The sequence below is a fragment of the Chiloscyllium plagiosum genome, unplaced genomic scaffold (genome assembly GCF_037043375.1).
Source record: "Chiloscyllium plagiosum isolate Xiang-an unplaced genomic scaffold, Cpla_swu_hap1 HiC_scaffold_50, whole genome shotgun sequence".
Classification (NCBI taxonomy): domain Eukaryota; kingdom Metazoa; phylum Chordata; class Chondrichthyes; order Orectolobiformes; family Hemiscylliidae; genus Chiloscyllium; species Chiloscyllium plagiosum.
Genome location: NW_028270188.1, coordinates 49,902,476 through 49,922,686, shown reverse-complemented (window position 1 = coordinate 49,922,686; position 20,211 = coordinate 49,902,476). Strand labels below are relative to the sequence as shown.

The following is a 20,211-nucleotide window of genomic DNA, read 5'->3' as shown; positions in this document are numbered from 1 at the left end:
ACCCCCTCCCTATCCCTGTCACCCCCTTCATCCCCGACACCCCCTCCCTATCCCTGTCACCCCCTCCATCCCCTCCCTATCCCTGTCACCTCCTCCATCCTCTCCCTATTCCTGTCACCCCCTCCATCCCCCTACACCGCCTCCCTATCGCTGTCACCCCCTCCATCCCGCCCAACCGCTCCCTATCCCTGTCACCCCCTCCATCCCCCTACACTCCCTTCCTGTCCCTGTCACCCACTCCATCCCCCTACACCCCCTCCCTATCCCTGTCACCCCCTACATCCCCCTACACCCCCTCCCTATCCCTGTCACCCACTCCATCCCCCTAAACCCCCTTCCTGTCCCTGTCACCCCCTCCATCCCCCTACACCCCCTCCCTGTCCCTGTCACCGCCCCCAGCCCCTATACCCCCTCCCTATCCCTGTCACCCCCTCCAGCCCCCTACCTATCCCTGTCACCCCCTCCATCCCCCTACACCCCCTCCCTATCCCTGTCACCCCCTCCAGCCCCTACACCCCCTCCCTATCCCTGTCACACCCTCCAGCCCCTACACTCCCTCACTATCTCTGTCACCCCCTCCATCCCCCTAAACCCTCTCCCTATCCCTGTCACCCCCTCCATCCCCCTACACCCCCTCCCTGTCACTGTCACCCCCTCCATCCCCCTACACCCCCCTCCCTATCTGTGTCACACCCTCCATCCCCCTACAACCCCTCCCTGTCACCCCCTCCATCCCCCTACACCCCCCTCCCTATACCTGTCACCCCCTCCATCCCCCTAGACCCCCTCCCTATCCCTGTCACCCCCTCCATCCCCTCCCTATCCCTGTCACCTCCTCTATCCCCCTACACCCCCTCCCTATACCTGTCACCCCCTCCATCCCCCTACACCCCCTCCCTATCTCTGTCACCCCCTCCAGCCCCTACACCCCCTCCCTATCTCTGTCACCCCCTCCAGCCCCTACACCCCCTCCCTATCTCTGCCACCCCCTCCAGCCCCTACACCCGCTCCCTATCTCTGTCACTCCCTCCAGCCCCTACATCCACTCCCTATCTCTGTCACCCCCTCCAGTCCCTACACCCCCTCCCTATCTCTGTCATCTCCTCCAGCCCCTACACCCCCTCCCTATACCTGTCACCCCCTCCATCCCCCTACACCCCCTCCCTATCTCTGTCACCCCCTCCATTCCCTACACCCCCTCCCTATCTCTGTCACCTCCTCCAGCCCCTACACCCCCTCCCTATCTCTGCCACCCCCTCCAGCCCCTACACCCCCTCCCTATCTCTGTCACTCCCTCCAGCCCATACACCCCCTCCCTATCCCTGTCACCCCCTCCATCCCCCTACACCCCCTCCCTATCTCTGTCACCCCCTCCAGTCCCTACACCCCCTCCCTGTCACCCCCTCCAGCCCCCTACCTATCCCTGTCACCCCCTCCATCCCCCTACACCCCCTCCCTATCCCTGTCACCCCCTCCATCCCCTCCCTATCCCTGTCACCCCCTCCATCCCCTCCCTATCCCTGTCACCCCCTCCAGCCCCTACACTCCCTCCCTATCTCTGTCACCCCCTCCAGCCCCTACACCCCCTCCCTATCTCTGTCACCCCCTCCAGCCCCTACACTCCCTCCCTATCTCTGTCACCTGCTTCAATGCTTCGATTCTGCTCTCTGTGCCAGAGGATTCCTCAGGCTCCCCCACTCTCTGGGTGAAGACATTTCTCCCCGTATCAGTCCCAGTCCATTGCCTTTAGACTCATTCTCCTTAACCCCAGTGATTACCGTCCTGACTGATCCAAACCCCCGCCACCACAAGGCACCCACCTCGTTCCAGGGACTGGCGTACCACTGGACCTGCCGGGGGCAGTGTGGCCGGGTACATGCCCTGCTGTCGGGGGGTCTCAGACCCTCGCAGCTGCTCGCCGAATGTTCCTCGATTTCGTTGTTCAAACAGACCACGGACCGCTTCTGTATCCCGAGGCCACAGTCCACGGAGCACTGTAACAGAGGGGAGCCCCAGGGAGGCAGGGAGAGGTATTCCCGGGGGATACACAGGAGGGAGGGAAAGCCCGGGGGTGGGGAAACAGGGGAGGGAGGGGTCGCACAAGGGGAAAAAGGCTGTCAATGATGGGCATCGGCAGGAACCCTCTTAAGGTAGAGAGTGTCTCTTCTACCCCTCCCCACCTCCAATTCCCCCCCCACCTCCCCCCCAATCCCACTGGGACCCACCGCCCCCCCCCCCCCGCCACTTATCCTCACCCCCACCCCCTTTGGGAGAATCTCCCAGCCCCATTTCCCATCCTGTGCCCTCCCCGCTCCCAATTACATCCTCCCCTCACCCCGCCCCACTACCACCAGACCCCTGGGAGACCTTGCCCCAGCAGTTCCTACAGCACACCCCCCCAAACCTCCGAGACCCCAATGCCTGCAGGTCATCCATCTCCATCCCTCTCCACGCCCACGACCGTCCCCCCCGTGGGAAATGGACACCCTGCCCTCCTTGTTGAATAGCCGATCCCCCCCACTTTGGGAGACTATCCATTCTGCAGCCGACAGGGGTTGGTGGCGGGGTATCAGTTTCCATCTACCAACCTCTGGTGAGCGTTACACCCCCAGCTGAGGAGAGACACATCCTTCCCACTCAGGTCAACAACGCCCCCCCCCCCCGCCCCACCACCTCACTGGGAGACATGGCAGAGTGGTTAGACTAAACGTTCCCAGGGACACAGGTTCAATCTCCCCCAAGGCCCCTTGGAGGAATTTAAATTCAATCCTGAAAATGCAGAATTGGAAACGAGTTCAATCCGGGGCCGTACGGGTCACTGACAGGGGCCAGCGCTTACTGCCCTGCTCCTGTTGGCCCTGCCGCCTCGCAGCATCAGGGATCTGGGCTCAATTCGATTCACTGGTGGGTGGGGGTGAGCTGCCTTCTGGAACCGCCGCAGTCCACCTGCTGTGCGTCGTCCCTCAGGGAGGGAATTCCAGGATTCTGACCCCGAGGGAAGGGCCGAAATATTCCCAAGCTGAGGGGCTCGGAGGGGAACTTGCAGGGGGTCGGTGTTCCCGTGTATCTGCTGCCCCTTGTCCTTCCAGATGGAAGTGGTGGCGGGTTTGGGAGGTGTTGTCTGAGGATCTTTGGTGAATCTCTGCAGGGCAGCTTGGAGACGGTCCACACAGCTGCCACTGAGTGTCAGTGAGGGAGGGAGGGGGGCATGGTGCTAGTCTAGCGGGGTCTGCGTTGTCCTGGACGGTATCGAGTGTTCAGTGAAACCAGGGTGAGCCCACTCCTCCAGCCCCAGCTCACCTTGTTGCTCCAGTCCGTATAAAACCAGCTGGTCACACAGGGGCCCATGTCACACGCCTCACTGTCGGTGGGTTTCTGCTTGGCGCTGCACTCTCCCTCACCTACCACGTTGCCCTGGTTACTGACGCAGCGGATGCTTCTCTTCCTCTGTCCCACTCCGCACGGCACAGAACACTGTGGGCACAGATAGACTGGCATGAGCAGAGGGGCTGGCAGGCCGCGGAGGGGCCAAGGGGTCAGCTACTCATCGCAGGGCGGGGTGGGACGCAGGCCCGAATGGCCCCTGTGGCAGGGGAATACGTACAGGGCAGAGAGCAGCGCTGCACCGTGCGGCCATCAGGGAAGTGGGGGGAGAATGGGGGACTCGCTCCCACGGGGAGTGGGGGGAGAATGGGGGACTCGCTCCCACGGGGAGTGGGGGGAGAATGGGGACTCGCTCCCACGGGGAGTGGGGGGAGAATGGGGGATTCGTTCCCACGGGGAGTGGGGGGAGAATGGGGGACTCGCTCCCACGGGGAGTGGGGGGAGAATGGGGGATTCATTCCCACGGGGAGTGGGGGGGAGAATGGGGGACTCGCTCCCACGAGGAGTGGGGGGGAGAATGGGGGATTCGTTCCCACGGGGAGTGGGGGGAGAATGGGGGACTCGCTCCCACGGGGAGTGGGGGGAGAATGGGGGACTCGCTCCCACGGGGAGTGGGGGGGAGAATGGGGGACCCGCTCCCACAGGGAGTGGGGGGAGAATGGGGACTCGCTCCCACGGGGAGTGGGGGGAGAATGGGGGACTCGCTCCCACGGGGAGTGGGGGGAGAATGGGGGACTCGCTCCCACGAGGAGTGGGGGGGAGAATGGGGGATTCGTTCCCACGGGGAGTGGGGGGAGAATGGGGGACTCGCTCCCACGGGGAGTGGGGGGAGAATGGGGGATTCGTTCCCACGGGGAGTGGGGGGAGAATGGGGGACTCGCTCGCACGGGGAGTGGGGGGAGAATGGGGGACTCGCTCCCACGGGGAGTGGGGGGGAGAATGGGGGACTCGCTCCCACAGGGAGTGGGGGGAGAATGGGGGACTCGCTCCCACGGGGAGTGGGGGGGGGGGGGAGAATGGGGACTCGCTCCCACGGGGAGTGGGGGGAGAATGTGGGACTCGCTCCCACAGGGAGTGGGGGGAGAATGGGGGACTCGCTTCCACGGGGAGTGGGGGGGTAGAATGGGGGACTCGCTTCCATGGGGAGTGGGGAGGAGAATGGGGACTCGCTCCCACGGGGAGTTGGGGGGAGGGGGAGAATGGGGAGAGAATGGGGGACTCGCTCCCATGGGTGTGGAGGGGAGAATGCGGGACTCGCTCCCACGGTGAATGGGGGGAGAATGGGTACTCGCTCCCACGGGGAGTGGGGGGAGAATGGGGACTCGCTCCCACGGTGAGTGGGGGGAGAATGGGGGATTCGCTCCCACGGTGAGTGGGGGGAGAATGGGGACTCGCTCCCACGGGGAGTGGGGGGAGAATGGGGACTCGCACCCACGGTGAGTGGGGGGAGAATGGGGGACTCGCTCCCACGGGGAGTGGGGGGAGAATGGGGGACTCGCTCCCACAGGGAGTGGGGGGAAAATGGGGGACTCGCTCCCACGGGGAGTGGGGGGAGAATGGGGGACTCGCTCTCACGGGGAGTGGGGGGAGAATGGGGGATTCGTTCCCACGGGGAGTGGGGGGAGAATGGGGGACTCGCTCCCACGGGGAGTGGGGGGAGAATGGGGGACTCGCTCCCACGGGGAGTGGGGGGGAGAATGGGGGACTCGCTCCCACAGGGAGTGGGGGGAGAATGAGGGACTCGCTCCCACGGGGAGTGGGGGGAGAATGTGGGACTCGCTCCCACAGGGAGTGGGGGGAGAATGGGGGACTCGCTCCCACGGGGAGTGGGGGGAGAATGTGGGACTTGCTCCCACGGTGAGTGGGGGGAGAATGGGGGACTCGCTCCCACGGGGAGTGGGGGGAGAATGTGGGACTCGCTCCCACAGGGAGTGTGGGGAGAATGGGGGACTCGCTCCCACAGGGAGTGGGTGGAGAATGGGGGACTCGCTCCCACAGGGAGTGGGGGGAGAATGGGGGACTCGCTCCCACAGGGAGTGGTTGGAGAATGGGGGACTCGCTCTCACGGGGAGTGGGGAGGGGGGTGGGTGGGGGAGAAAGGGGACTCGCTCCCACGGTGAGTGGGGGGAGAATGGGGGACTCGCTCCCACGGGGAGTGGGGGGAGAATGGGGGACTCGCTCCCACAGGGAGTGGGGGGAGAATGGGGGACTCGCTCCCACAGGGAGTGGGGGGAGAATGGGGGACTCGCTCCCACAGGGAGTGGGGGGAGAATGGGGAACTCGCTCCCACGGGGAGTGGGGGGGGGGGGGGGGGGGGGGGGGGGGGAGAATGGGGACTCGCTCCCACGGGGAGTTGGGGGGAGGGGGAGAATGGGGAGAGAATGGGGGACTCGCTCCCATGGGTGTGGAGGGGAGAGAAATGGGGGACTCGCTCCCACAGGGTGTGGAGGGGAGAATGGGGGACTCGCTCCACGGGGAGTGGGGGGGGTGGGGGAAGAATGGGGACTCGCTCCCACGGGGAGTGGGGGGGGGGGGGGGGGAGGAGAATGGGGGGACTCGCTCCCACGGGGAGTGGGGGGGAGGGGGAGATTGGGGACTCGCTTCCACGGGGAGTGGGGGGAGAATGGGGGACTCGCTTCCACAGGGAGTGGGGGGCGGGGGGAAATGGGGGACTCGCTCCCATGGGAAGTGGGGGGAGAATGGGGGACTCGCTCCCACGGGGAGTGGGGGGAGAATGGGGGACTCGCTCCCACAGGGAGTGGGGGGAGAATGGGGGACTCGCTCCCACAGGGAGTGGGGGGAGAATGGGGGAACTCGCTCCCACGGGGAGTGGGGGGGGGGGGGAGGGGAATGGGGACTCGCTCCCACAGGGAGTGGGGGGAGAATGGGGAACTCGCTCCCACGGGGAGTGGGGGGGGAGAATGGGGGACTCGCTCCCACAGGAGTGGGGAGGAGGGGGAGAATGGGGGACTCGCTCCCACGGGGAGTGGGGGGAGAATGGGGGACTTGCTTCCACGGGGAGTGGGGGAGAATGGGGACTCGCTTCCACGGGGAGTGGGGAGGAGGGGGAGAATGGGGACTCGCTCCCACGGGGAGTGGGGAGGAGGGGGAGAATGGGGAACTCGCTCCCACGGGAGTCGGGGAGCGGGGGGGGGGGGAATGGGGGACTCGCTTCCACGGGGAGTGGGGGGGTAGAATGGGGGACTCGCTTCCATGGGGAGTGGGGAGGAGAATGGGGACTCGCTCCCACGGGGAGTTGGGGGGAGGGGGAGAATGGGGAGAGAATGGGGGACTCGCTCCCATGGGTGTGGAGGGGAGAATGGGGACTCGCTCCCACAGGGTGTGGAGGGGAGAATGGGGACTCGCTCCCACGGGGAGTGGGGGGGGTGGGGGAAGAATGGGGTCTCGCTCCCACGGGGAGTGGGGGGGGGGGGGGGGGGAGGAGAATGGGGGGACTCGCTCCCACGGGAGTGGGGGGGAGGGGGAGATTGGGGACTCGCTTCCACGGGGAGTGGGGGGAGAATGGGGGACTCGCTTCCACAGGGAGTGGGGGGCGGGGGAAATGGGGGGACTCGCTCCCATGGGAAGTGGGGGGAGAATGGGGGACTCTCTCCCACGAGGAGTGGTGGGTGGGGAGAATGGGGAACTCACTCCCACGGGGAGTGGGGGGAGAATGGGGACTCGCTTCCACAGGGAGTGGGGGGTGGGAATGGGGACTCGCTCCCACGGGGAGTGGGGGGAGAATGGGGGACTCGCTTCCACAGGGAGTGGGGGGGGGAGGAGGAAGAATGGGGACTCGCTCCCACGGGGAGTGGGGGGAGAATGGGGGACTCGCTTCCACAGGGAGTGGGGGGGGGGGGGGGGGAAATGGGGGGACTCGCTCCCACGGGAAGTGGGGGGAGAATGGGGGACTCTCTCCCACGAGGAGTGGTGGGTGGGGAGAATGGGGAACTCACTCCCACGGGGAGTGGGGGGAGAATGTGGGACTCGCTTCCACGGCGAGTGGGGGGAGGGGGAGAATGGGGACTCGCTCCCACGGGGAGTGGGGGGGGTTAACTGGGGAGAACTGGGACTGGAGGGGGTGACAGAGATAGGGAGGGGTGTAGGGGCTGGAGGGGGTGACAGAGATAGGGAGGGGGTGTAGGGGACTGGAGGGGGTGACAGAGATAGGGAGCGGGTGTAGGGGCTGGAGGGGGTGACAGAGATAGGGAGGGGGTGTAGGGGCTGGAGGGGGGTGACAGACATGGGGGGGGTGTAGGGGACTGGAGGGGGTGACAGGAATAAGGAGGGGGTGTAGGGGCTGGATGGGACAGAGATAGGGAGGGGTGTAGGGGGCTGGAGGGGGTGACAGGAATAAGGAGGGGTGTAGGGGCTGGATGGGACAGAGATAGGGAGGGGGTGTAGGGGTGACAGAGATAGGGCGGGGATGTAGGGGCTGGAGGGGGTGACAGAGATAGGGAGGGGGTGTAGGGGACTGGAGGGAGTGACAGAGATAGGGAGGGGGTTGTAGGGGCTGGAGGGGGTGACAGAGATAGGGAGGGGGTGTAGGGGCTGGAGGGGGTGACAGAGCTGGGGAGGGGGGAGGACAGTGATTGACTAAACCAGCTGGGGGTACGTCCCGATATCCTGCTGTATTTACCGATTCCCAGTCCGTTTGGATCTGCCAGTGGGTACAGGGTCGGGTCTCACACGGCTGGGTGGTGTTGGGTTTCTCCAGGTGGGCACAGTGACGTGGGTGAACTGCCACAGTGCGGTTTGCATAGGCCTGTCGACACAGCACCTGCCGATGGTAAATGCCCTTTCCACAGCTCTTACTGCATTGGGACCAGGAACCCACACTCCAACTGGAGAACAGGAACCACACACAACAGGGAGAGACAATCAGACACTGTCATTGTATATACAACCCCCCCACCCCCAACCCATCCCCTCAATTAGATTCCAGCCTGGAACCCTCTCGTGGGTACAGGTTATTCTGTATATAAACCCCTCGATTAGATTCCAGTCTGTAACTCCCTCCCGGGTATCTGTTATTCTGTATATAAACCACCCCGAACCCCTCGATTAGATTCCAGTCTGTAACTCCCTCCCGGGGTATCTGTTATTCTGTATATAAACCCCTCGATTAGATTCCAGTCTGTAACTCCCTCCCGGGGTATCTGTTATTCTGTATATAAACCCCTCGATTAGATTCCAGTCTGTAACTCCCTCCCGGGTATCTGTTATTCTGTATATAAACCCCTCGATTAGATTCCAGTCTGTAACTCCCTCCCGGGGTATCTGTTATTCTGTATATAAACCCCACCCCGAACCCCTCGATTAGATTCCAGTCTGTAACTCCCTCCGGGTATCTGTTATTCTGTATATAACCCACCCTGAACCCCTCGATTAGATTCCAGTCTGTAACTCCCTCCCGGGTACACGTTATTCTGTATATAAACCACCCCGAACCCCTCGATTAGATTCCAGTCTGTAACTCCCTCCCGGGTATCTGTTATTCTGTATATAAACCCCTCGATTAGATTCTGGTTTGTAACCACGCTGGGTGTTAAGATTTTTTTAAACTCAGTCAGAATGCTGTAGTACCACTATCGCCCCGTGGGTGGCACAGTAGGACAGGTCTGCCTTGCGCAGACCTGGGATCACATCCCCAGGTTCGTGCTGTTTGACAGTGTATTCACTTTCCCATTAAGTGCCCAAAGGTACAGAGTGTCCCAGCACCAGCCCAAGTCCATTCGGGGTGTAGGTCTAAAGTCACAGGCTGCACGGAGAGAGAGGTATGGCGAATGAGCGCTGGCCGCGCGATGCAATGGCCCTGTGGTCTGGGAGAGAGTGAGTGCCTCAGGTAGCTGGCATGACTATCTGTTGGGGGAGGATTGTGGAGAGGAAAAGGTGACCTCAGGTTGCGAATACTTACAAAGCAGGGCAGGGCTGGGTGTTACAGGACTGGGCCACACTTGCAGGTTTGGATGCTGAGTCACAAAGGGCATCTGACACTAACTCCTGGGTATCCTGGGCCAGGCAGCGGAAGGTGGGGTACTGGAACCCTGCAGACACAGACAGAGAGAGATAGAGAGACGGCAGGGGTATAGTCAATTGTCTGCAATTCCCTCACAATCCTCCAAAGATCCACCCTCGCTGTACCCCCCCACTTCTCACCATGTTGTCCCTTCCCCACAGATCCCAGTCAAAACGCTGCCTGGAAGAGGGAGACACGTTCCGACTTGCGTTGGTCAGGACACCACGGCAAGAATGCCAAATTTCTGACGATTGCAGCAATGACTCGGGGAACAGCAGAGGGATACCCGATTGCACAGGGAGTCATCCTTTCCCCCATGGCAGTACGAAGGCTGATCCGAGTCAGCTCATCGCCACCCTTTTCTCCGTGGGTGACACTCAGCAGAAGTTCGGCACTCTTGCCAGGTGTCCTGATGACAAACGTCTTGGAGAAAGGGCCTCGCCAGCCCTGCTCCCCCTGCACACACCTTTCCCACAGGAGACGGAACACTCGGTCAGACTCTGGGACATCCAGCGGTAAATTGGCGGAGCCAGCGCGGGATCCTCCTGTGCGTCGGTGTGATAAACCTGCAGGCGACGGTCACGCTGCCCACCGCGGACCCTGGGGGGATTGGGGATGGTGTGGTGCGTGCCTCGGTGGCTAAGAGCCGGGATGCTGGACAATGCTGACACGTCCCTCAGGTCTCCGGTACTCTGGGAGCTGGCTGGGAGGGGGCAAAAGGAAGACAGAACCAAGTCAAACCGTGAACAATGGGACACAAGAGTCAACAGATCAAACATAAGGCAACCCAAGCTGGCTTCCATTCATCACATACATATCAGCTCCCTCAGCACTGACCCTCCCATAGTGCCGACTCCCTCAGCACTGACCCTCCGATGGTGTCCACTCCCTCAGCACTGACCCTCCGACAGTGCCCACTCCCTCAGCACTGACCCTCCGATGGTGTCCACTCCCTCAGCACTGACCCTCCCATAGTGCCGACTCCCTCAGCACTGACCCTCCGATGGTGTCCACTCCCTCAGCACTGACCCTCCGATGGTGTCCACTCCCTCAGCACTGACCCTCCGATGGTGTCCACTCCCTCAGCACTGACCCTCCGATGGTGTCCACTCCCTCAGCACTGACCCTCCGACAGTGCCCACTCCCTCAGCACTGACCCTCCAACAGTTCCCACTCCCTCAGCGCTGACCCTCTGACAGTGCCCACTCCCTCAACACTGACCCTCCAACAGCGCCCACTCCCTCAGCATTGACCATCTGACAGTGCCCACTCCCTCAGCACTGACCCTCCGACAGTGCCCACTCCCTCAGCGCTGACCCTCCAACAGTGCCCACTCCCTCAGCACTGACCCTCCGACAGTGCCCACTCCCTCAGCACTGACCCTCCGACAGCGCCCACTCCCTCAGCACTGACCATCTGACAGTGCCCACTCCCTCAGCACTGACCCTCCGACAGTGCCCACTCCCTCAGCCCTGACCCTCCGACAGTGCCCACTCCCTCAGCCCTGACCCTCCGACAGTGCCCACTCCCTCAGCACTGACCCTGCGACAGCACCCGCTCTCTCGGCACTGACCCTCCGACAGCGCCCACTCCCTCAGCACTGACCCTCCAAAAGTGCCCACTCCCTCAGCACTGACCCTTCGACAGTGCCCATACCCTCAGCACTGACCCTCCGACAGTGCCCACTCCCTCAGCGCTGACCCTCCGACAGTGCCCACTGCCTCAGCACTGACCCTCCGACAGTGCCCACTCCCTCAGCGCTGACCCTCCGACAGCACCCACTCCCTAAGCACTGACCCTCCGACAGTGCCCACTCCCTCAGCACTGACCCTCCGACAGTGCCCACTCCCTCAGCGCTGACCCTCCGACAGTGCCCACTCCCTCAGCGCTGACCCTCCAAACGTGCCCACCCCCTCAGCACTGACCATTTGACAGTGCCCACTCCCTCAGCGCTGACCCTCCGACAGTATCCGCTCCCTCAGCGCTGACCCCCCGACAGTGCCCACTCCCTCAGCGCTGACCCTCCTACAGTGCGGCGCTCCCTCAGCACTGACCCTCCCACAGTGCAGCGCTCCCTCAGCACTGACCCTCCCACAGTGCCCACTCCCTTAGCACTGACTCTCCGACAGCGCCAGCTTCCTCAGCACTGACCCTCCAACAGTGCCCACTCCCTCAGCACTGACCCTCCGACAGTGCGGCACTCCCTCAGCACAGACCATCCGACAGTGGCCACTCCCTCAGCACTGACCCTCCGACTGTGCCCGCTCCCTCAGCACTGACCCTCCGACAGTGCCCACTCCCTCAGCACTGACCCACCCACAGTGCCCGGGCCCTCAGCACTGACCCTCCGACAGTGCGGCACTCCCTCAGCACTGACCCTCCGACGATGCCACCCCCTCAGTGCTGACCCTCCGACTTAGTCAGTCTCATACTGGGAGTATGTGTGCAATGTGAGCTGCAGTTTCAATGGGGCTCAGGCACATTACTGCAGGGTTTTGGGGGAGGACAGAGCTCCCACAGAGATAAAGTTGGCCAATAACACAGACACACAGCTGCACAGCCACCTCCCTGACAATATCACGTATCATTTTTTCCGCTGTTTCTTACTGTGTGTCTGGCTGGGAAGGTGGGGATTTGGCTGGGGAGGAGTGGGCTTCTCCACAGGGAGTACAAATTGGTAGTGAATTCCAGGATTATCCTGTTGGAAGATCATCTGAAATAAAAAAAACATTAATTTGTGGAAGTAAAGCTTCCTCTACACTGTCCCCCATCAAACACTCTCAGGGACAGGGACAGCACAGGGATAGATACAGAGTAAAGTTCTCTCTACACTGTCCCCCATCAAACACTCCCAGGACAGGGACAGCACCGGGTTAGATACAGAGTAAAGCTCCCTCTACACTGTCCCCCATCAAACACTCCCAGGACAGGGACAGCACAGGGTAGATACAGAGTAAAGCTCTCTCTATACTGTTCCCCCTCGCCCCCATCAAACACTCCTAAGGATAGGGACAGCATGGGATTAGATACAGAGTAAAGCTCCCTCTACACTGTCCACCATCAAACACTCCCAGAACACCAAAATTGGAGGTGTAGTGGACAGCGAAGAGGGTTACCTCAGATTCCAACAGGATCTGGACCAGATGGGCCAATGGGCTGAGAAGTGGCAGATGGAGTTTAATTCAGATAAATGCGAGGTGCTACATTTTGGGAAAGCAAATCTTAGCAGGACTTATACACTTAATGGTAAGGTCCTAGGGAGTGTTGCTGAACAAAGAGACCTTGGAGTGCAGGTTCATAGCTCCTTGAAAATGGAGTCGCAGGTAGATAGGATAGTGAAGAAGGCGTTTGGTATGCTTTCCTTTATTTGTCAGAGTATTGAGTACAGGAGTTGGGAGGTCATGTTGCGGCTGTACAGGACATTGGTTAGGCCACTGTTGGAATATTGCGTGCAATTCTGGTCTCCTTCCATTGGAAAGATGTTGTGAAACTTGAAAGGGTTCAGAAAAGATTTACAAGGATGTTGCCAGGGTTGGAGGATCTGAGCTACAGGGAGAGGCTGAACAGGCTTGGGCTGTTTTCCCTGGAGCGTCGGAGGCTGAGGGGTGACCTTATAGAGGTTTATAGAATTATGAGAGGCATGGATAGGATAAATAAGCAAAGTCTTTTCCCTGGGATGGCATTGGTTTAGGGTGAGAGGGGAAAGATTTAAAAGAGACCTAAGGGGCAACGTTTTCACGCAGAGGGTGGTAAGTGTATGGAATGAGCTGCCAGAGAAAGTGGTGGAGGCTGGTTCAATTGCAACATTTAAGAGGCATTTGGATGGGTATATAAATAGGAAGAGTTTGGAGGGATATGGGCCGGGAGCTGGCAGGTGGGACTAGATTGGGTTGGGATATCTGGTCGGCATGGACGGCTTGGACCGAAGGGTCTGTTTCCATGCTGTACACCTCTATGACTCTATGACAGGGACAGCATATGGTTAGATACAGAGTAAAGCTCCCTCTACACTGTCCCCACCATCAAACACTCCCAGGACAGGGACAGGGTTACATACAGTATAAAGTTTCCTTACCCCGTACACTGGTCAAACACTCTCTAAATCAGGTCCCCACCCACATCCACAACCCACCATCCCCCGCAATTTGTGTCCCGGTCAGGGGGCAGGTGAGGTCAGTGTGGTGGATGCCTATCTGTACAATTTTTATGGGTGGGGGTGGAAGGGGGAGGTGTGTTGTAGTAGGGGGGTGGCAGATTTGTTGTGGGGTAGGGAGGAGATGTGTGTTATGGGGGGAGCGGACAGGTGTGTTGAGGGGGGGGGGGGAGGTGTGTTGAGGGGGTGGGGGAGGTGTGTTGAGGGGGTGGGGGAGGTGTGTGGAGGGGGTAGGGGAGGCGTGTTGAGGGGGTGGAGGAGGTGTGTTGAGGGGTGGGGGGAGGTGTGTTGAGGGGGTGGGGGAGGTGTATTGAGGGGGTGGGGGGAGGTGTATTGAGGGGGTGGGGAGAGGTGTATTGAGGGGGTGGGGAGAGGTGTATTGAGGGGGTGGGGAGAGGTGTATTGAGGGGGTGGGGGGAGGTGTATTGAGGGGGTGGGGAGAGGTGTATTGAGGGGGTGGGGAGAGGTGTGTTGAGGGGGTGGGGAGAGGTGTGTTGAGGGGGTGGGAGAGGTGTGTTGAGGGGGTGGGAGAGGTGTGTTGAGGGGGTGGGGAGAGGTGTATTGAGGGGGTGGGGGGAGGCCTGTTGGGGTGAGGGGAGGCGTGTTGAGGGGGTGGGGGGAGGCGTGTTGAGGGAGTGGGGGGAGGCGTGTTGAGGGAGTGGGGGGAGGCGTGTTGAGGGAGTGGGGGGAGGTGTGTTGAGGGGGTGGGGGAGGTGTGTTGAGGGGGTGGGGGAGGTGTGTTGAGGGGGTAGGGGAGGCGTGTTGAGGGGGTAGGGAGAGGTGTGTTGAGGGGTGGGGGGAGGTGTGTTGAGGGGGTGGGGGAGGTGTGTTGAGGGGTGGGGGGAGGTGTGTTGAGGGGGTAGGGGAGGTGTGTTGAGGGGGTGGGAGAGGTGTGTTGAGGGGGTGGGGGGAGGCGTGTTGAGGGGATGGAGGAGGTGTGTTGAGGGGTGGGGGGAGGTGTGTTGAGGGGTTGGGGGAGGCGTGTTGAGGGGGTGGGGGGAGGCGTGTTGAGGGGGTGGGGGAGGTGTGTTGAGGGGTGGGTGGAGGTGTGTTGAGGGGTGGGGGGAGGTGTGTTGAGGGGGTGGAGGAGGTGTGTTGAGGGGTGGGGGGAGGCGTGTTGAGGGGGTGGGGGGAGGCGTGTTGAGGGGTTGGGGGAGGCGTGTTGAGGGGGTGGGGGAGGTGTGTTGAGGGGGTGGGGGAGGTGTGTTGAGGGGGTGGGGGAGGTGTGTTGAGGGGGTGGGGGGAGGCGTGTTGAGGGGGTGGGGGGAGGCGTGTTGAGGGGGTGGGGGGAGGCGTGTTGAGGGGTTGGGGGAGGCATGTTGAGGGGGTAGGGGAGGCGTGTTGAGGGGGTGGGGGGAGGCGTGTTGAGGGGGTAGGGGAGGTGTGTTGAGGGGGTGGGGGAAGGCGTGTTGAGGGGTTGGGGGAGGCGTGTTGAGGGGGTGGGGGAGGTGTGTTGAGGGAGTGGGGGGAGGCGTGTTGAGGGGGTAGGGGAGGTGTGTTGAGGGGGTGGGGGAGGTGTGTTGAGGGGGTGGGGAGAGGTGTATTGAGGGGGTGGGGGAGGTGTGTTGAGGGAGTGGGGGGAGGCGTGTTGAGGGGGTAGGGGAGGTGTGTTGAGGGGGTGGGGGAGGTGTGTTGAGGGGGTGGGGAGAGGTGTATTGAGGGGGTAGGGGAGGTGTGTTGAGGGGGTAGGGGAGGTGTGTTGAGGGGGTGGGGGGAGGCGTGTTGAGGGGGTGGGGGATGTGTATTGAGGGAGTGGGGGAGGCGTGTTGAGGGGGTGGAGGAGGTGTGTTGAGGGGGTGGGGGGAGGTGTGTTGAGGGGGTAGGGAGAGGTGTATTGAGGGGGTGGGGGAGGTGTGTTGAGGGGTGGGGGGAGGCGTGTTGAGGGGGTGGGGGATGTGTATTGAGGGAGTGGGGGGAGGCCTGTTGGGGTGAGGGGAGGCGTGTTGAGGGAGGAGGCATGTTGAGGGGGTGGGGGGAGGCGTGTTGAGGGAGTGGGGGGAGGCGTGTTGAGGGGGTAGGGGAGGTGTGTTGAGGGGGTGGGGGAGGTGTGTTGAGGGGGTAGGGAGAGGTGTATTGAGGGGGTAGGGGAGGTGTGTTGAGGGGGTAGGGGAGGCGTGTTGAGGGGGTGGGGGATGTGTATTGAGGGAGTGGGGGGAGGCGTGTTGAGGGGTGGGGGGAGGCGTGTTGATGGGGTGGAGGAGGTGTGTTGAGGGGGTGGGGGGAGGCGTGTTGAGGGGGTGGGGGGAGGCGTGTTGAGGGGTGGGGGGAGGCGTGTTGAGGGGGTGGAGGAGGTGTGTTGAGGGGTGGGGGGAGGCGTGTTGAGGGGGTGGGGGGAGGCGTGTTGAGGGGTGGGGGGAGGCGTGTTGAGGGGGTGGGGAGGCGTGTTGAGGGGTGGGGGGAGGCGTGTTGAGGGGGTGGGGGAGGTGTGTTGAGGGGGTGGGGGGAGGCGTGTTGAGGGGGTAGGGGAGGTGTGTTGAGGGGTGGGGGGAGGCGTGTTGAGGGGGTAGGGAGAGGTGTATTGAGGGGGTAGGGGAGGTGTGTTGAGGGGGTAGGGGGAGGCGTGTTGAGGGAGGAGGCGTGTTGAGGGGGTGGGGGGAGGCGTGTTGAGGGGGTGGGGGGAGGCGTGTTGAGGGGGTGGAGGAGGTGTGTTGAGGGGGTGGGGGGAGGCGTGTTGAGGGGGTGGAGGAGGTGTGTTGAGGGGGTGGGGGAGGTGTGTTGAGGGGGTAGGGAGAGGTGTATTGAGGGGGTAGGGGAGGTGTGTTGAGGGGGTGGGGGAGGTGTGTTGAGGGGGTGGGGGAGGTGTATTGAGGGGGTGGGGGGAGGGGTGTTGAGAGGGTGGGGGGGTGTATTGTGGGAGGAGGCATGTTGGGGGGTGGGAGGAGGCGTGTTGAGGGTGTGGGAGGAGGGGTGTTGAGAGGGTGGGGGGGTGTATTGTGGGAGGAGGCATGTTGAGGGGGTGAGGGAGGTGTGTTGAGGGGGTGGGGGGGGCGTGTTGAGGGGGTTGGGGAGGCGTGTTGAGGGGGTGGGGGAGGCGTGTTGAGGGGGGAGGCGTGTTGAGGGAGGAGGTGTGTTGAGGGAGGAGGTGTGTTGAGGGAGGAGGTGTGTTGAGGGGTGGGGGAGGTGTGTTGAGGGGGTGGAGGAGGTGTGTTGAGGGAGGAGGCGTGTTGAGGGAGGAGGTGTGTTGAGGGGGTGGAGGAGGTGTGTTGAGGGGGTGGGAGGAGGTGTGTTGAGGGGGTGGGAGGAGGCGTGTTGAGGGTGTGGGAGGAGGGGTGTTGAGAGGGTGGGGGGGGTGTATTGTGGGAGGAGGCATGTTGAGGGGGTGGGAGGAGGCGTGTTGAGGGTGTGGGAGGAGGGGTGTTGAGAGGGTGGGGAGGGTGTATTGTGGGAGGAGGCATGTTGAGGGGGTGAGGGAGGTGTGTTGAGGGGGTGGGGGGGGCGTGTTGAGGGGGTTGGGGAGGCGTGTTGAGGGGGTGGGGGAGGCGTGTTGAGGGGGTAGGGGAGGCGTGTTGAGGGGGTAGGGGAGGCGTGTTGAGGGAGGAGGCGTGTTGAGGGAGGTGGTGTGTTGAGGGGGTGGGGGGGGCGTGTTGAGGGGGTTGGGGAGGCGTGTTGAGGGGGTGGGGGGGGCGTGTTGAGGGGATGGAGGAGGTGTGTTGAGGGGTGGGGGGAGGTGTGTTGAGGGGTTGGGGGAGGCGTGTTGAGGGGGTGCGGGGAGGCGTGTTGAGGGGGTGGGGGAGGTGTGTTGAGGGGTGGGGGGAGGTGTGTTGAGGGGTGGGGGGAGGTGTGTTGAGGGGGTGGAGGAGGTGTGTTGAGGGGTGGGGGGAGGCGTGTTGAGGGGGTGGGGGGAGGCGTGTTGAGGGGTTGGGGGAGGCGTGTTGAGGGGGTGGGGGAGGTGTGTTGAGGGGGTGGGGGAGGTGTGTTGAGGGGGTGGGGGAGGTGTGTTGAGGGGGTGGGGGGAGGCGTGTTGAGGGGGTGGGGGGAGGCGTGTTGAGGGGGTGGGGGGAGGCGTGTTGAGGGGTTGGGGGAGGCGTGTTGAGGGGGTAGGGGAGGCGTGTTGAGGGGGTGGGGGGAGGCGTGTTGAGGGGGTAGGGGAGGTAGGGGGTGGGGGAAGGCGTGTTGAGGGGTTGGGGGAGGCGTGTTGAGGGGGTGGGGGAGGTGTGTTGAGGGAGTGGGGGGAGGCGTGTTGAGGGGGTAGGGGAGGTGTGTTGAGGGGGTGGGGGAGGTGTGTTGAGGGGGTGGGGAGAGGTGTATTGAGGGGGTGGGGGAGGTGTGTTGAGGGAGTGGGGGGAGGCGTGTTGAGGGGGTAGGGGAGGTGTGTTGAGGGGGTGGGGGAGGTGTGTTGAGGGGGTGGGGAGAGGTGTATTGAGGGGGTAGGGGAGGTGTGTTGAGGGGGTAGGGGAGGTGTGTTGAGGGGGTGGGGGGAGGCGTGTTGAGGGGGTGGGGGATGTGTATTGAGGGAGTGGGGGAGGCGTGTTGAGGGGGTGGAGGAGGTGTGTTGAGGGGGTGGGGGGAGGTGTGTTGAGGGGGTAGGGAGAGGTGTATTGAGGGGGTGGGGGAGGTGTGTTGAGGGGTGGGGGGAGGCGTGTTGAGGGGGTGGGGGATGTGTATTGAGGGAGTGGGGGGAGGCCTGTTGGGGTGAGGGGAGGCGTGTTGAGGGAGGAGGCATGTTGAGGGGGTGGGGGGAGGCGTGTTGAGGGAGTGGGGGGAGGCGTGTTGAGGGGGTAGGGGAGGTGTGTTGAGGGGGTGGGGGAGGTGTGTTGAGGGGGTAGGGAGAGGTGTATTGAGGGGGTAGGGGAGGTGTGTTGAGGGGGTAGGGGAGGCGTGTTGAGGGGGTGGGGGATGTGTATTGAGGGAGTGGGGGGAGGCGTGTTGAGGGGTGGGGGGAGGCGTGTTGATGGGGTGGAGGAGGTGTGTTGAGGGGGTGGGGGGAGGCGTGTTGAGGGGGTGGGGGGAGGCGTGTTGAGGGGTGGGGGGAGGCGTGTTGAGGGGGTGGAGGAGGTGTGTTGAGGGGTGGGGGAGGCGTGTTGAGGGGGTGGGGGGAGGCGTGTTGAGGGGTGGGGGGAGGCGTGTTGAGGGGGTGGGGAGGTGTGTTGAGGGGTGGGGGGAGGCGTGTTGAGGGGGTGGGGGAGGTGTGTTGAGGGGGTGGGGGGAGGCGTATTGAGGGGGTAGGGGAGGTGTGTTGAGTGGTGGGGGGAGGCGTGTTGAGGGGGTAGGGGAGGTGTGTTGAGGGGTGGGGGGAGGCGTGTTGAGGGGGTAGGGAGAGGTGTATTGAGGGGGTAGGGGAGGTGTGTTGAGGGGGTGGGGGGAGGCGTGTTGAGGGAGGAGGCGTGTTGAGGGGGTGGGGGGAGGCGTGTTGAGGGGGTGGGGGGAGGCGTGTTGAGGGGGTGGAGGAGGTGTGTTGAGGGGGTGGGGGGAGGCGTGTTGAGGGGGTGGAGGTGGTGTGTTGAGGGGGTGGGGGAGGTGTGTTGAGGGGGTAGGGAGAGGTGTATTGAGGGGGTAGGGGAGGTGTGTTGAGGGGGTGGGGGAGGTGTGTTGAGGGTGTGGGGGAGTTGTATTGAGGGGGTGGGGGGAGGGGTGTTGAGAGGGTGGGGGGGGTGTATTGTGGGAGGAGGCATGTTGAGGGGGTGAGGGAGGTGTGTTGAGGGGGTGGGGGGGGCGTGTTGAGGGGGTTGGGGAGGCGTGTTGAGGGGGTGGGGGAGGCGTGTTGAGGGGGTGGGGGAGGCGTGTTGAGGGGGTGGGGGAGGCGTGTTGAGGGGGGAGGCGTGTTGAGGGAGGAGGTGTGTTGAGGGAGGAGGTGTGTTGAGGGAGGAGGTGTGTTGAGGGAGGAGGCGTGTTGAGGGGGTGGGGAGGCGTGTTGAGGGAGGAGGCGTGTTGAGGGAGGAGGCGTGTTGAGGGAGGAGGTGTGTTGAGGGAGGAGGTGTGTTGAGGGAGGAGGTGTGTTGAGGGGTGGGGGAGGTGTGTTGAGGGGGTGGAGGAGGTGTGTTGAGGGAGGAGGCGTGTTGAGGGAGGAGGTGTGTTGAGGGGTGGGGGAGGTGTGTTGAGGGGGTGGAGGAGGTGTGTTGAGGGGGTGGGAGGAGGCGTGTTGAAGGGGTGGGAGGAGGCGTGTTGAGGGTGTGGGAGGAGGGGTGTTGAGAGGGTGGGGGGGGTGTATTGTGGGAGGAGGCATGTTGAGGGGGTGGGAGGAGGCGTGTTGAGGGTGTGGGAGGAGGGGTGTTGAGAGGGTGGGGGGGTGTATTGTGGGAGGAGGCATGTTGAGGGGGTGAGGGAGGTGTGTTGAGGGGGTGGGGGGGGCGTGTTGAGGGGGTTGGGGAGGCGTGTTGAGGGGGTGGGGGAGGCGTGTTGAGGGGGTGGGGGAGGCGTGTTGAGGGGGTGGGGGAGGCGTGTTGAGGGGGTGGGGGAGGCGTGTTGAGGGAGGAGGCGTGTTGAGGGAGGAGGTGTGTTGAGGGAGGAGTTGTGTTGAGGGAGGAGGTGTGTTGAGGGAGGAGGCGTGTTGAGGGGGTGGGGAGGCGTGTTGAGGGAGGTGGCGTGTTGAGGGAGGAGGTGTGTTGAGGGAGGAGGTGTGTTGAGGGAGGAGGCGTGTTGAGGGGTGGGGGAGGTGTGTTGAGGGGGTGAGGGGAGGTGTGTTGAGGGAGGAGGCGTGTTGAAGGAGGAGGTGTGT

At 63.1% G+C, this 20,211-nt stretch overlaps 1 protein-coding gene across 2 annotated transcripts in view; it reads right to left on the bottom strand.

Moving 5' to 3' along the window:
• LOC122545672 (thrombospondin type-1 domain-containing protein 4-like) overlaps positions 1-20,211 on the bottom strand; it is a 103,108-nt gene that overhangs the window by 7,651 nt on the left and 75,246 nt on the right. For both annotated transcript variants that reach the window (XM_087984964.1, XM_087984963.1), the window contains exons 10-15: positions 12,011-12,116; positions 9,870-10,106; positions 9,302-9,431; positions 8,024-8,228; positions 3,301-3,474; positions 1,821-1,994 (exon numbers count right to left, since the gene is read on the bottom strand). In XM_087984964.1, the coding sequence (XP_087841090.1) occupies positions 1,821-1,994; positions 3,301-3,474; positions 8,024-8,228; positions 9,302-9,431; positions 9,870-10,106; positions 12,011-12,116 (1,026 nt within the window). The remainder of the gene's footprint in view (positions 1-1,820; positions 1,995-3,300; positions 3,475-8,023; positions 8,229-9,301; positions 9,432-9,869; positions 10,107-12,010; positions 12,117-20,211) is intronic.